The sequence below is a fragment of the Podarcis bocagei genome (assembly GCF_964188305.1).
Source record: "Podarcis bocagei genome assembly, chromosome: 1".
NCBI lineage: Eukaryota > Metazoa > Chordata > Lepidosauria > Squamata > Lacertidae > Podarcis > Podarcis bocagei.
This window is the reverse complement of record NC_138125.1, coordinates 110,636,637-110,652,043: the sequence shown is the minus strand read 5'-3', so window position 1 is coordinate 110,652,043 and position 15,407 is coordinate 110,636,637. Positions and strand designations below refer to the sequence as shown.

Genomic DNA, 15,407 nt, shown 5'->3' with positions numbered 1-15,407 from the left:
AGTCTGCTGATACCTCCCCCTTTGGCATGGTGCCTTTGGGGCAACTTAAACAACAACACTCACCTTTGTGTATGAGAAATAAGAGGGAATTGTGGTTTCCTAAGTGTCACTAAGGGCTGCACCTTCCAGCTACTTACACTAGATTTGGGGCTTTAAAATTTTACACTGGAAACCAGTTTGTAATTTCTGAAGGGAGGCTAAAGAAACATTGCATCCTCTTACGTTGAAGGCATGATCTCAGTTGCAAACTTTGAGGATGGACAATGGCTAGTCAGTGGTAAGAGAAAGGCACTTATTATTATTAGGTAGGGAATAGAGGTTCCTAGGTCAAAAGAAATGGAGAAATAAAAACAAGCATGCTTTATTTTTAATTATTATAATATTTATTTATATCCTGCCTTTCCCCCAGAAACGGGAGTCAATACTAACAAAAGTCAAATGACTAGAAGCTCTCAATGATGGGTTGCAAGTCCAAGTATTTCCACTCTTTGGTTAAAAGTGGGTCACTAAGTGGTTTAATAAGTAGTCTGAGCAGCAACATCTACAAGGGATTAGTAACCCATTGGGACAAGGCTGTTGTTTCTTTGGAGACTCCTTTAGAAATACCCTATTTTTTTACTCATTCTACTTCAATAAAGTGATGTAGCCCAATTCTGCTGAAACCTAACTTGGAGCAAAAATGAACTTTTACAGTGCAACCTTATATACCTTTACTCCGAAGTAAGTCCTAATAAGTTCAATGGGCATTATTCCCAAGTATCCATAGAATTTAACTTTTAAGAAGGATAAAAGGGTCACACACACACATATAGCTTGAACTTCTAAGCTGTTGGCTTTTTAAATTGCCCTAGGCTGAAATGCGTATGAAATAGTGCTGCTAATTATATTTGTATTGTATTTTAAACTGAGATATTTATTTAACCCACTTTGAAGGCGTGTCCGCTGTCTGAAAAGCAGGATAGAAGGACTGTCCACCAGCAGGAAAGCAGGAGAGAAATTGTTATTAATAACAATAACAATAATAGCCCTAAACGTGCTTGTTTGAACTTCCAAATAGGACTTCCAAATAAACACCCATAGGTTTAGACATGCAGAGCAATGCATGCAGGTCGACTCAGACACCAGTCCCCCAGGTAAGTCTGCACAGGATCTCAGCACAAGTCCCAAACAAGGCCAGAGGCCATATAAAGAAGCAGGCTATATTTAGAAGGCCCCCGCAATTCCTGTGCAGAGTTGATGGACAGCACTCCAAGTTTCGAAACCACAGGTTCTACAATGGCCTGTGTGCATAGCAGCCAACTCCTAGGAACCGAGATCCCTTCGCCCGCCCCCCTAAAATATTTGGGCCTCCACAAAGTTGATGAGCGTTGTCATTCAAATAATGTGTGCGCGCCACGTCTTATGATCTATTATGTGGGCTGGGGATGACCTGTCACCTGCCCCTTCTCCCATATTTTATTCAAGTTGGAACCCCTGGTTCTGGGTGTGCTTGTGTGTCTGCAGGTCCAAGTTCTACAATGAAAGCCCGTCGGATCAAGGCCGATCTAGTGAAGGGATCGCCTCCCCCCCCCCAATGTCAAGGAGCCTTCCTTCCTTCCTTCCCCCCGCAGCAAAGAAAGAAAGAAAGAACAGGGGAAACACGGAGCGCCAGCCGGTGGCACGCCGGCCTAATTGGCCCGCGCAAGATCACAGCCACGGCCGCTCTCGCTCGGCGCCCCCCTCCCGCCCGTGTAATTAGGGGGTGGGATTATTAAAGGCAGCGGGAGATTCCCCCCCCCCCACACCGCATGGCTTTATGGAGGGGAGTCAGGATTGCGCCCTCGATTCGTGGAAACGAGCGTGCGCGCCTGTGCGCTGGGGTGTGCAAAGCGGGAGAAGGTTTGCTGGGGGGGGGGGGATGAAGGCAGCGTTTGCGACGAGCTTTTCCCTCTGTGGCGCCGGGGAAGAAGAAGGGGAAGGCGGGATCACGGCGAGCCGAGGGAGGGAAAGGCAGGCAGGCAGGCAAGCAGGAAGGAGGCCGTCCTGATTAGCATGCAGCAGCGCTCGCAAGCCCGGCTCCATTGTTTTAACACCTCCCCTCTCCTCCGCGCCAATCTGTCACCGTTCAGCAGGCGAACGCGGCTGCCTCGAACGCGGCTGCCTCAAATGAGACGGATAATTAGCTGCCCCGCACGAATGGCGCACTCTTCTCACCCCTGATTGCTATCACCTTCTTGCTCCTGGCAGTTTTGACACCTCGTAATCAGCCTGCTGCTTTTCCCTCTTTTCTTTCCCTATTTCTGATTCCGTCCCCCCACCCCACCCCCGTTTCCCTTCAGGTTCCCCCTCCCCTTTTCTTCTTTTTTTAAATAAAAATAAAAATAAAAAAGTAAAATAAATGCAACGCCAGTTGCCATTTGGATTGAGCCTCCTCTGCTGAGTTAACCTTGCATGAATCGTAAGGAAAGAGGAGGGGAAGAGGATGTCGGAGGGCGACAAAAGCGCTTCTCCGGGGCGCGCGCGTATTTTGAGGTGCCGCGGGCAGTTGTGTCGCTCGGCTGCTTGTGCCTGGTAGCCTCGGCGGCTTGGGTAGCGGAGCAGGTTTTTGTGGTGTCGTGGTGGTGGTGATTGTGGCGACCCCCACCCTACGCCCCCTGCTCAGCTTCCCTCTCCATGTTCTGGGGGTCGAAAGAGAAAGGCTTGGGCCTGTGCGCGCCGAAGGAGAGACAGAGAGAGACCTTTCCGCAGCGCGCCCCCTTTAGTCGACAGAGCGGCGCTACAAGCGGGGAGAGAAAGGCGCGCGCCCGTGCCTCCGCGCGCCCCTGCACCAAACCCCTGGCAAATGTCAAATGGCTGATTTAATCTAATCTAAAATTTATTGGCGGGCTCCGAAGGCGAAGGGGGAAAAAGAAGCCCAAGCTGAGTGTGGCAATAAACAGACTGCAGAGGGAACCTCCAGAAAAGGACAGAGCTGAGACCTCAAATTAATGTACTAAATTTCCCTTCGAAGATCGCACCCCCTCGATGAACTAGTGGAATCTGTCACAAGTGTGTTTCCCTCGCTCCTCTAACGAGCGGTGACAGTCTAATTACTGGAGCTACAAGCAGCTGGCGAGGTAGCCAGAGAGAGGGAGAGAAAAGGTGTGTGTGTGTGAGAGAGAGAGAGCTCACACATGCAATAAATACATATATGCTAAAGGAAAAACTTGTGCACGGAGCAGCCACGGTTGTGGGAACCTCACCTCAGCACCAGTCTTTCCTCTCCCACTGATGGGATGCCTAAGTCAGCTCTGGGAGGCTCAAATCCACTGGCACCTAAGTGTGCTTTGTGGGTCCAACTATGGTTAAAAAGATGCACCTGTCTCTTGTAAGGTGTGGGGAGCAAAGAGAAGGAAGACCAGCACCTTTGAGAAGGTGGAAGAAAGCAGGGACAAAATGTCTTTCTTGGCTCTGCCGCCCCCACTCTGCTTTCGTCCACTACTTGAAGAAATAATTTGTATCCCTGTTGGGCTCAGTCCTCTTTTTAGGAATATTAGTGTTTCCTACTGCCTGCGCTTCCCCTGGTGAGCATAATAAAGCAGATGTCCCCGCTGGCAGCAGTAGCAGAAATAGTCATTCACCCTCAAAAAGTTGGGTTAGACTGGAGGGTGCTCAGGGTGCAAATTTACTTGCCTACCAGCACCTAATCGGAGCAATGTATCCAGTTTCCCCAGGCATTTGGGTAATGCCAATGATTGAATCCCCCCCATCTACTTATGTTCTTAATTATGCTTACGTATTTTTATTACTGTACTTTACTTTCTGCTATAAATTTCTAAGCGACTTTTTATCGTGAGAAGCGATTCATAAATTTAAATATGCAGCATTCTACAAAGATGTGAAATTTGCATTGTATGGAATTTTGTATAAGCTAAACTCCTTAAGATGAAGTACGTAGCTGCTGTACCCTCATAGCATCTGACTTTAAGATGCCTAAGCTTACTTATTCTTTGCTTGCTTGTTAGATCCACTACTAAGTTGAGTGGCTGAAAGGGAGACGGCAGAGCATACTGTGAGGCACAGATTCAACTAATGCAGTGTGCTGGTGGAAGTCTGCAAAAGGGTTCCTGCTAGAAGTGCAATGGGTCTTCCCCCCTCCAAATCTGCTGCAGTGGGGAGAACCCTCCAGAACACATGTGTGTGTGTGTGGGGGGGAAGGAACCATTCTTTGCAGCATGGAGAAATATGCTGACAGAAAGATCAGAAGAGCACAATGCTGACTTCCTCTTAAATATAAATTAAGTCAACTGCTTTGCAGTCCTTCCTTGATCTTTCATACACTGGACTGCTGGTGTATCTTAAGAGTTGGAAGATGAAAAAGGAATGTGAAAGCTTCTAAAAACTGATATGCAACCAAGTGTTTCACCCCTAACAGAAAAGCTCCAGTACAGAGCTTCAGCTAGTCAGCCTTGCAGGACACTATCTAAGCCAGCCTTTCTCAACCTGTGGGTCCCCAGATGTTGTTGAACTACAACTCCCATTACCCCTAGCTAGCAAGGCCAGAGCTCAGGGATGATGGGAGTTGTAGTCCAACAACATCTGGGGACCCACAGGTTGAGAACCGCTGGTAGGGAACCTGTGACCCTCCCTCCAATTGTTAAAATACAATTTCCACCAGCTAAGGGAACTAGGCAAGCAGATGGAATAGGAGTCCCAACAGGAAGGCCACAGATTCCCCTCCCTACACTTAAGATGTAAGGGGGCCAAGCAAGCAAGCTCATTCCAGCCCATTTTCATTTTTTTCTACCTAACTCTCAGTGTTTGTAGTACCTTACTGGCCTGTTTCTATTTGTTTTCTTGTTTTGGAAGGGGAATCCCCCCCTTTAATACTGTGTTTTTGAAAAACATTTTTTTTTTTTTGTATTTCTGGGGATTCTGCTACCCCACTTGTTTAAGCCAGCACTGTTCCTTCATGTAGAGAGATGTGCCAGCTCACAGGAAATATGTGTAGAGAGAAACCTAGGCAATGCAAAATACATGACTTAAAAAAAAAAAATCCCAGTTAGCCCTTTATTATACTGCCATCACATCTTACTACTTTTAACTTCAAGATGAAGGCCCTTTTTCAAGAAATGCGGTTTGTTCTCTTTCCAGAGTACACCCTGAAGAGCACAATTCATAAGCAAGCCTACAGAAAAGTCTCAGAACGTGTTATGTCATACATGGATTTTTAAAAGGCTTGGCCTGGTAGTTTTATCGGAGTAAGACCAAACACACATTCTGGGTCACACCAGAGCCAAAACCCTGCACAATGCAGTTTATTTTAGCACAAAGGCAGTTAACAGTTTTTCAGAAACAGATGAGAGGCCGTAACCAAAGTTGTACAAAAATGTCTATATATCCAAATGCGTTTAAATTATGCAAGACATCCGGGTTCTCTCCATCCTTTCGATTTGCAAAATTGGGACTTTTATGTAAATAGTAGACATTTGGGAAAAGTGAAGAAGTTTAGATATTAACAGCATATACAGACAGTTTTTAAACTCCTAACTATATAAAATTATTACATCTGAACAAAAAACAACAACAAACCAGTCCAAGATTATCACGTTGCAAACATAATCAGCTTGTTGAAAAATATTATACTGGTGGTGGGGGGGGGGGGCTTGAAGTGTCTCAGGTAAAGCCTGATGGCTATAAAACGCTGAGAATTAACAACTTATTTCACCTCTAAAATGGGAATGTTTTGTTTTTCAAAAAAAACTCACCACAAACCTCCCCATGCAATACCCCAATAAAGCTAAATGTTTGTGTACTCATTATATATTATTAAAGCCTTTTACAATGTTCATCTCAGCCCCATTTAGCTGGTGAGACATGTTTTTTGACGCAAACAGATTGTCTTCATCCAGGGCAATCTATTGTCCTGACATTAACTATTGCCAGATCATTGACAAACCTAGTCCAACATTGCCTCTTCTGTCTGGCAGAAGATGTTCTCTGCTCTATTGCTGGCTTACGGCTCCTCCCTGCAACTCCTGGGCCCTTCATCTACTGACAACTCTCGAGGCCTCAGGTCCTCCCCACTGCCCACCAACACCAAGACTGGCAGCCATTTCTGCCTGCTCAATTGGCAGGAATTAAGGCATGCTTCCAGCTTCCTAAAGCTGGGAGAGGGGGATGAGGAAGGAGGAAAGGTAATGGTGAGGAAAGTGCAAAAGAGCTGCCTGGGAAATTGTGAAGGATGGACCTAGGATCCCTATCTTCCCTCAAGATGCTTGGGAAGGTAAGTACAGGAACACAGGAAGCTGCCTTATATCAAGCCATACCACACTCAGTACTGTTTGTACTGGCTAGTAGTTATTTGCCACGTTTTTCAGCCCTATCAGGAAATGCCAGGGATTGACAGTGGGGTCTTCTGCATGCCAATAATATGCTCTACTATCGCGCTACCACTTTTCTCCACAAAATTAACATTTATTGCAAGCAAATGCTATTATCCTCTACTGATACTTATCAACTATATCGGATAGGGGAACGGGGAAATCCACACAGAAACAGTTTCCCTGTGTGAAACTGCCTTCTCCACACCCAAAATTAAAGAGCTTGCTTACACATCATCGCAAAGTCAGTGACCTGGCTTATGCAGTTTACAAATCACAGGGTGAATTCGTTTCAGTTTAGGCACCATCTTCTTCCCTTTGCAACAGGGACTTTTTGTTTTTTTGAGATTGGGAGAGAAGACACACAAACACTGATTGTGCGAGTCCAATATTTATGCGGTAAACACGACACCATAGGTCAGTTTGAATATTCTATGGTAGCCTTAAACGATGGAATTTATGTTTCAGGAACAGGAATCCTCATTCCCAGAGGCAGGTTTGTTACTATAGCAGTGATATAATTTAAGTGAGATCACCTATGTGAGACCACTCACCAATCCTGAAAAAGGACAAAGCGAAACAGCAAAGCCCTGCTCTAGCTAACTTTTTATTCTGTTCCAAACAGCCTCCTAGGAAATTGCTTGATGGCCACTAGTCACGGTTAATGTCTTTACTAAAGGCACTGATCCATTTATGTGTAGCACTGGCACACTTAGGACCAGTAGCTAAGAAGGATGGGCCACTGGGCCACTAACACTAACTGCAAATGAGCCAGCCCATATGGCAAATGCATTTCTATGTGATAGGATCAGCACAGAGTAAGAACACAATTAAGGGTGCAATTCTAAACCAGGTGGAAAGTGAAGCTCCACTCTGACTAATTCATCTTCCCAAAGCCCCCCTCCCCCTTACAAACCTGGTGCACAGGGTGGGAGAGCTGAATTGCTCTGAAAGCACTGCATCACATCTGTTTCTAGCTGGAGTTCAGTACTGTATCATTCACGATGGCAAAAGTAAATATTTGTTTTGATGATCAAAAAGATCCCAGTGAATAAAAGTGAAAGCAAAGGCACAATGGTGTTATAGTTACCAAGTCAAGTCCTTCTTTCCCCCCTCGACCAGATAGTCGCAATCTTCAGTTCTTCCCAACCCCTGTTCTCAGGAAGATATGCCTTTGTTGGTGGCATTGCAGTTATTTTCCTTTTACGCATTTGAAATTGGCTTAAATCGTATTAACATAGCTCCGGGTTGGTTCTGATATAGATGTTGCGCAAAGCTCTGGAATTACGATGAGCAGTTGGGCTGGAATCAAAGTACAGCAACACCTGGTTTCAACAACAGCAGCAGCAACAACAAAAATCTGTACTCCGGTGACACTAGGACTTCAAGTTGAAGTGTGAATTCAGATGCCTCAGAAAGTCCTCTGATGTACTAGATGGCGGAAAAACTTTCTGACAGAATTCACATATTCCAGTCTGATCAAGTTCTGAGTCTGCAGAAGGAAGTGCCAATACATCATTGTCTTGAGTGTGATATGGCTCCCAGAGCGGCTGTAAGAAGCAGAGGGTAGAAAAAGAAGAGTTATGAACGCAAATATTTCACCAGCTAGGGATGTTGCTGCTAGGTAGATCTAAATATGCGGCCTCAAATGAATACTCCTAGAATGAAATCTTGCCAATATTTTCATCAGCTAAAACATATATTCTTGATAATTCTGGATTGATAAATGTATATACTATACTTTCCTATTTCAATGCATGTTTATATCAGGGCACTGATATTCAAATTACATGAGAATTACGACTGAAGTGGTACCCCCATTTTAAAAATAAACACCAAGAAAATAGATCTTACCAATCACTTTGATCATGTAACTTATGAGGGCATACAAGCAACTTGGATTTGGAGCTGGAACAAGAAACTCGGGCTCAGAAGGCTTTTAAAAATAAAATGTATATAATTTATGTATCTAATGTGTGAAAGTGTGCCTATGTACATGTGAGTGTGAGCATAGCAAGCCTCTATGTCATTCATATGTACCAGTATCTCAAAAATTCTGAAGCAAAGTGGTTTATTTTTTTAAAAAAAGGGGGGAGGAACACTCACAATTTCTCTGAATAATTTTTTTGTCTAAACAATATTTAATACTGGCCACAACGCCTTAGCAGATTTCTGTTGTGGCCTTTTTTCTTTTTACTCCGGTCAGTCATCAATCCACAAAGAACACAGGCTAATTAGGTGTAATTACATCAAGTTCTAACAAACAGTCTACTTTTCTGTTGGTGTAAATTGCTTCGGAAACCTGTCTAGGCACTGACGCGTGTTTTAAATATCACTGCGGAAGTGTGCTTTTAATTACTTATTTGCAACTCCACCTTGATTTAAACTGGCAGTTTTAATAACTGTAATAGGAGTCATGACTAGATGGCCACAATATGCATGCTGTATTTGAAATATTTGATCAAATTCACACCAGCTGGAGGGCCTTAGCTTGCAAGTATTTTACTCATTGAGTTTTGAGCTTGATTTAGGCAGGCTCTACTTAAGGGTTCTTGCCTAACACACATTTATTCAGGATTTTTATTATTTTATTGTAGATGGCATTCAGCTGCTACTGTAATTTTTATTTTGGATCTCTGCTGGTAACCCCACCCAATAAAAGTATGGCTACGAATATTTGCAAGAATGTTATTGATAGAAGTGTGAACCAATTAATTATCTGCCTTTTAACTGACTGAAGTTGTGGTAACATGAGAATTGATTGGATTAATCAATGCTGGTGCTTATTTTTAAGATACTGAAGAAAGCATGCACTTAAAAACATGGCTTTCAGTTTGTGAGCGCTTGCAATCCTAAAGATGAATTATAGCTCAAAATAAATTAAACTATGCAACCTTCCCCCTGCCAAATAACACTCATGCAAATGTTGAAGTGTTGTGTTGAACTGGAGCTACATGCACACATTTACATGGATGAAAATGCTCTTAATGTTTGTGTGTCTCAAAATCAGGAGCCCTGCTTGCTAGACTAGCTCCCCAGACGACACAGAATGAAGGGATGAATCAAAATCCTAATCCTTCAATTCAGTCTCTACTCCTGTTTTCAGTATTACAGTTTTCAATCCAGGTGTTTAAGAAACTGCTATATACTAAGGAAGCAGGCTCAAGTTTTTATATTTAGTGTCTGCAAGGAAGAGCTAAATTTATTACATCAGCTGAGAGCCACAGCTCTAATGACTTACGGTTGCCAATTACACTGCATTTAAGTTTCCTCTCCTCGTTGTTATTTGTTAACACATGTACTAAATGCATGACAGAAAGCTCTTGTCTACAGGAGGGGTGGGAGAGAATATCAGACAAGTAAGATGGCACTATCAGGATGTCAGCAATGGTGAATAGTATAGAACAAGGACTTATGTGCTTTCAATGTGTCTTCAACCTGGCCATTTTTTACCATGCAAACAGGATGGTGGGCTGACTCAAGCTGTCTTTGTGTGAAAGTGAAGCCATGTTCTCCACCAGGAATTGCTGTCACTGTCTTACAAAGTACATTTCAAATCAGACCCTGCAAAGGTTTTCAGGCCAGCTCTACAGTTCGTATGGGCAAGCATGAGGCTATCATCGCAGCTCTCTCAGTAACGGGGACAGAGCCCTTTTAACATGCCTTATGAATTGGGACCCTTATTTTCAGCAAGTATTTTGTGACTCCATTTTTCACATTTTCCCTACTGCCGCTAAAAAGAAGGGGGGGGGGGGCTAAGCACACATTTTCAAATGATGGAAACTTTATGCAACTTATTGTTAACTGGACTCAAAGTGATGAGATTTTGCATCTGTTAAAAAAAAATCACCCTTAAACTAAAAAGGTACGAAAACATTGAGGAAGCAACAAGAAAGGTAACAAAATGTTTAGCAAATCTATGCAGCTGTCAATTTATAAGATTTTAAAGGAACGGTGGCTTTTATTTGCCTAGGTGATTAGAGAAAATGCACAACTTTAATCAAAGACCTTCCTGTATACAACGAACAAATATCGGAAGTATTTTCTGTCACCAGTTGTCTCTCCAAATGCAGACACATAAAATATCAAGGCTTCCTGGCTACTACTAAATTACAGCACAGGCCACTTATATTTTAAAATGTAAGCTTTTCCTTATTTTTCAAGTATATGAATTTTTATAGTCTCACGCCCTGCACATTCTGACAGTTCAACACCAATTCTTATGCACTTTTAAAGCTGCATGCTTCTCTATCAACTTGCAATCACATACCAGCTGTTTCACATGCTTTAATATACAATGCAGAGTGCCATCTACTGAGAAATGAATAGTTAAAAAAACAAGCAGGAGACATGATGGAGAAAAAGAGGAAGAAGAACGAACAGATGATTTACAAACCACAGGAATCTCAGTGGTAACAGAAGAAATAGTTTCATTTGCTTTGATTCAGCCCAACTCAGAATTTGGTGCGGTAAAGACAAAAGCAAAAACTATCCAGGCATCAAATAATTCAAATGCAAAATCTAGACCCCTAATATAGGATGAAAAAGGAAACTAGTATGAATATATAATAAATAGTGCATTACCAAACTGCAGGTCATCATTATTATTTTAGGATGTAATAGACTGAAGGCACACTCAGGAATTTGGGCATATGTGTCTAAAATTAAGAGTGCTACAATGAACTTGGGAAAAAAGTAAGAGGTGTAGCTCATTAAATCTTCAATAATTTGTAGCGAGGATCCATTACTCATAAAAGTGGTGACTGTAATTCATGACTACATTAACACTACGCAGTGTGATCAATATGCCTCTTAAAACCTGCGCACGCTTGCACTTTAATTCATCTGCTTTCAACAGGGTTAGTCGATTTAGATGACAGTAACGCCACGGTAAGTATGTTAAACAGATCACAGCAGAGTTTTTAAGAGGTATTTGCAAAAAATGACGGGCATGCTTATCAGTTTTAATATGGATCATTTCAGATCAAACTATATCCTCTCATTCTGTGACTGCCGAAAATGGCAGATCATCATCAAATAAGTTCACATGGGTTTAAACCAGATGTAGCACATGGGTTTAAACCTGCCAAGTTCCAAGAGGTTAACTCCCTATAAGTGTGTATAGGATTTCAGCCTAAAATAAACCAAAGGAGGTCCAATCTGCCACTAGCAACAGATCTTGAGAGGCCACCTCCCTTTTTCTTAAACATTGGAGAGGCAGCGCCATGAGAGAGGAGAGAAAGAAAATAAGAAAATTGGGGGTAGGGGGAGAAGCAGCCCGCAGTGAGGGGTGGAAAGAAAGGAGCAGACAAAAGGATGGGAGAATGGCAAGTAGCCAAATAACTTTTTTTAGTGAGGTTTGAGGAAGCCAAACTGGAGTCACTTCCGAATTGAAGCCATACATGTTGCCTGCTCACAAAACTGCCTAATGTGGAAGGATTACATGCACACAAAAATTCAGCAGGAAGCTAAAATAAATGAACATTGGTTTTGTACATATGAAGCAGGAACAGTTATCAACTTAGAACTGACCCTGGAACACAGAAAAGTGCATGCACGTGTCTTTCATCAGCTTCTCGCTCCATATTAAAAAAGCGGTTGTGCGATATGTGCAGGGGCTTTTGAAAAATAATAATCCTCTGTGCACATAATCCAGAGCAGACTCCCAAAACATGGATGAGAAGAAGCAGTGTGCAATGGTTAGAGCGACAGGTTATGGCCTGAGAAGACACTGAGTTCAAGCCCCCATTCAGCCTTGACTCTCGGTCACTTTCTCAGCCTAAGCTACCACAATGGGTTAGGAACATAGGAATCAGGCTCCTACTAGATCAGACTATTTGTCCAAATAGCCCTGTACTGTCCACTCAGACTGGCAGCAGCAGTTTGCCAGGCAGAGATGTGTCTTTCCCATCACTTTCTTTTAATGGGAGGTGCCAGGGACTAAATCTGCAAACTCCTGCATGCACTGAGCTATGAGATGATAAAAGGGGTGGGAGAAAAACATATAGGCACAAATAGAGAAAAGGCAGAATAAAAATGTAATAAAGAAACAAACAAAAAGAGCTTCCCTGTTTTCTACAATTCCAGAGATGACTATGCACACGCACCTACAATGTGCACACAGAAATGCCTGGAAGAAAACCTGCACTGACTGGAAGAGAGGTGTGTACAACAGACTGCCTGTGTGGGCATTTGGCCTGGGGTCTAGATACAAGAAATGAGCTTAAATATACTCTTCAGTCATTCAAATATCCCTAGCTAGAAGGCCCAAAAAGATTAACTTGCAGCCTAGTTTCAAAGCATGCTGCATCAGCAGATGGAAGGCTTAGAATAGGGAATACCGGCTGCTGGTCTAAACACAATATCACAAATTATGACATTACAGTGGTGGCACAATGATATCAGGCCGTTGTGCTAATGCAAACGTTTTGAATCAGAGCAGTGGGCAGATGGGAAAAGAAATGTTGCACCGGGTATGCATTAGGTTGAGCAAGTTCAGCTACCTGCTCAGTTTTACAGCTTTACAGAATCATCACATCATACGTAAACACAAAAGGAAATAGAAAACAGCAGATACCTGCTGAGGGACTCCAACAGGGCTCTTGTTATCTTCTAAAGACGGAAGTTTTATTTCAGGGATATCTTCATCTGGAAAGGCAGTGGCTCCAAAGTTGTATGCATAAGGCACTTGAAAACACAGAGGGTTGTCCAAAGGACTCTGTACGAGTGCGTTTGTGTGGGCGGCTGATGATTTGGCTGGCAGGTTATGTGCGGCTGAAGTGCTTGAGTCAGCGCCATGGCCCTCAAACATGTTGCGCTTCACCTCGCTGTAGCTCATGTCCTGGTCTCCAAGGTCCCTATGAAACGGCTGATCTGGAAGCATGTTCTCAGTCATCACAAGACAGGGGATTCCTGGAGCATCTGGGGTGCTCTCCAAGAAAGCAGCATCGTTGTCTATGGGCGGGAACTTGACATTAAACTGAGAAAGGGACTCCACAGAGTTTTCTTCCTCATCCTGCCCCATCCCGCTTGGAGTGGTGGATGGGAAGTGTGGGGCACCTCTGTTTAGATCCTTTTTAACCCAAGGATTACAGAGGTCATCTGCTTGTTCATCAGTGCACTGGATAGGCGTGGAGAATGGAATTTCTGTAAAGACAGGTGAAAAGGAAATGATTAAACAGTACCTAAGTCTCTGGTTTAAAGCAAGTAACTTCAACTGCCTGACAAATTTAATTTCCCCAAAGACCAGCAAGGTCAATTTATCAGTTTGACACACCACAGACTGATACTGTGACTCCTCCATGCCATCCCATTGACTCCCCTATACAAGAATAAAATTTGCCAGAACTCTTGTTTGGGGCCAAAATTTCAAGCCCCACAATTGCCCTTGTGCCTTGCCATCCCCAACGCTCTCCACTAACAAGATTTATATACCGCTTAACCAACAAAACTTCTAAGCAGTTTCCCTAAAATGTTAAGATTTAAATATTAGATATACTATATTTCATTTCCATAAACTATTAGATAATATTAGATGTTTAAAAACAAGTTAGGCTAAAACTTTTCAAAATAAAATCCATTCGCCAGACTTGTTTTTCAGGGGTGGTGGTGGCTGGGTCTCTCTCACTACTTAAGATAGAATATAATGATGATATTTATATTCCATGCTATACAGAAAGCATTTTCTAGACACTATGAATAACTCTACCTATTATTGTGATTTCATTTTGGCAAGAATTGGGTTGCGTCACAGATAATTTGTCTCTAGCTGAGGAATGACAGGTGACTGGATTGGTGTGTGTGTGTGTGTGTGTGTGTGTGTGTGTGTGTGTTCTTAAGAAACTGTGGCTTATGCAACCATTTCAATACACGCCTAGTGTCTAGCCATGCACATCCATTTGCCACAAGGTGCCTTCAGTCCACTTTTGGCAAGCTACAAAAAAAGCAACTTAAATGCAGGCTAACTGTGGCGCACCAAAAAGGCAAACCCGAACTGAACTGATCCCTCGAGTGAGCGGTACATGGCTATCACCAGCTCAACACATGCTGGCCTCCTCCTATGGATGCTGCGCAATGAAGTTAGCTGTAAATGCCAGTACTAGAAATTAGGTGCAGTTACTGTTAGATGGCAAAAGTGTGGTATACAAGGTTTTGAGCAGCAACAAAACCAGTGGATTAGATCAAAGATGCTCCCCAGAAGCCTCTAACCAGTCGTTGTTGGGAGTGCTGGTGTTGGTCTCTTATGAGAAGGGTTGAAAAATGTTTATAAAATAAAGACATTAAACAGAATTAGGCTGCAATCCAATACCCAGTTACCTGGGAGCAAGCCTCACCGAACTCAGTGGGGATTCATTCTAAGCAGACATGCCTAGCACTGCATGCCTTCATCTCCAAAACAAAATGCATTAATTCAAAGTGCACGCAATGAGCTCAGAGAATTGCTGCACAAGCCCTGCCGAAATCAGTTTACATTACAGACAGGTGCTCCGCTTTCCTGCTTCAACAGAAATTGAGCATCTAAGGTTGTGCGGCAAACCGCAGCGAGGCATACACAAAGCAGATATTAAAATGCACTCCGATAGGTATCTGCATCCTCGCCTTTCCACACAACAGGCCAAAAACCTGCCGAATAAATTCCGATCTATATTTTTGCTCCTAGCCAGATAACTAAAGGCAGCGTCACTGATCATGTTGTTATCGAACGGAGGTGATCTCTGTACGACAGATAGGTGTGTGGGAGAGAGAAAACAGGGGCAGCCTTCACTGGCGAAGGGAAGAAAGAGCGTTCACTGTGTTGCAAGCAGATAGGTCAAGAAAAACAAGGCAACCGGCAAACCGGCAGCTTCTCAAGACATGCACTTGCAGCAAAATGAACAGTCACATCACACTGCACAAGTGACGTGTGTGTGTGTGTGCGCTCTCTCTTTTTCTATCAGACACACACACATTTCTTTTTATATTTCGGTCACCAGGGTTATTGCAATGTAGGACCATTTCATCAATTATAGAGCGCCACACAGAAGTCAGGGTAAGTCCCGGGTAGCGCTGGAAAGCGCATGCATCATA

The 15,407-nt window shown here is 43.2% G+C and overlaps 1 protein-coding gene across 6 annotated transcripts in view; it reads right to left on the bottom strand.

The window, feature by feature from the left end:
- Positions 1 to 5,236: 5,236 nt before the first annotated feature.
- TANK (TRAF family member associated NFKB activator) overlaps positions 5,237 to 15,407 on the bottom strand; it is a 37,040-nt gene continuing 26,869 nt past the window's right edge. For all 6 annotated transcript variants that reach the window (XM_081206886.1, XM_081206889.1, XM_081206887.1 and 3 more), the window contains 2 exons: positions 12,919 to 13,487; positions 5,237 to 7,891 (listed from right to left, as the gene is read on the bottom strand). In XM_081206886.1, the coding sequence (XP_081063012.1) occupies positions 7,718 to 7,891; positions 12,919 to 13,487 (743 nt within the window). In that variant the 3' untranslated portion in view covers positions 5,237 to 7,717. The remainder of the gene's footprint in view (positions 7,892 to 12,918; positions 13,488 to 15,407) is intronic.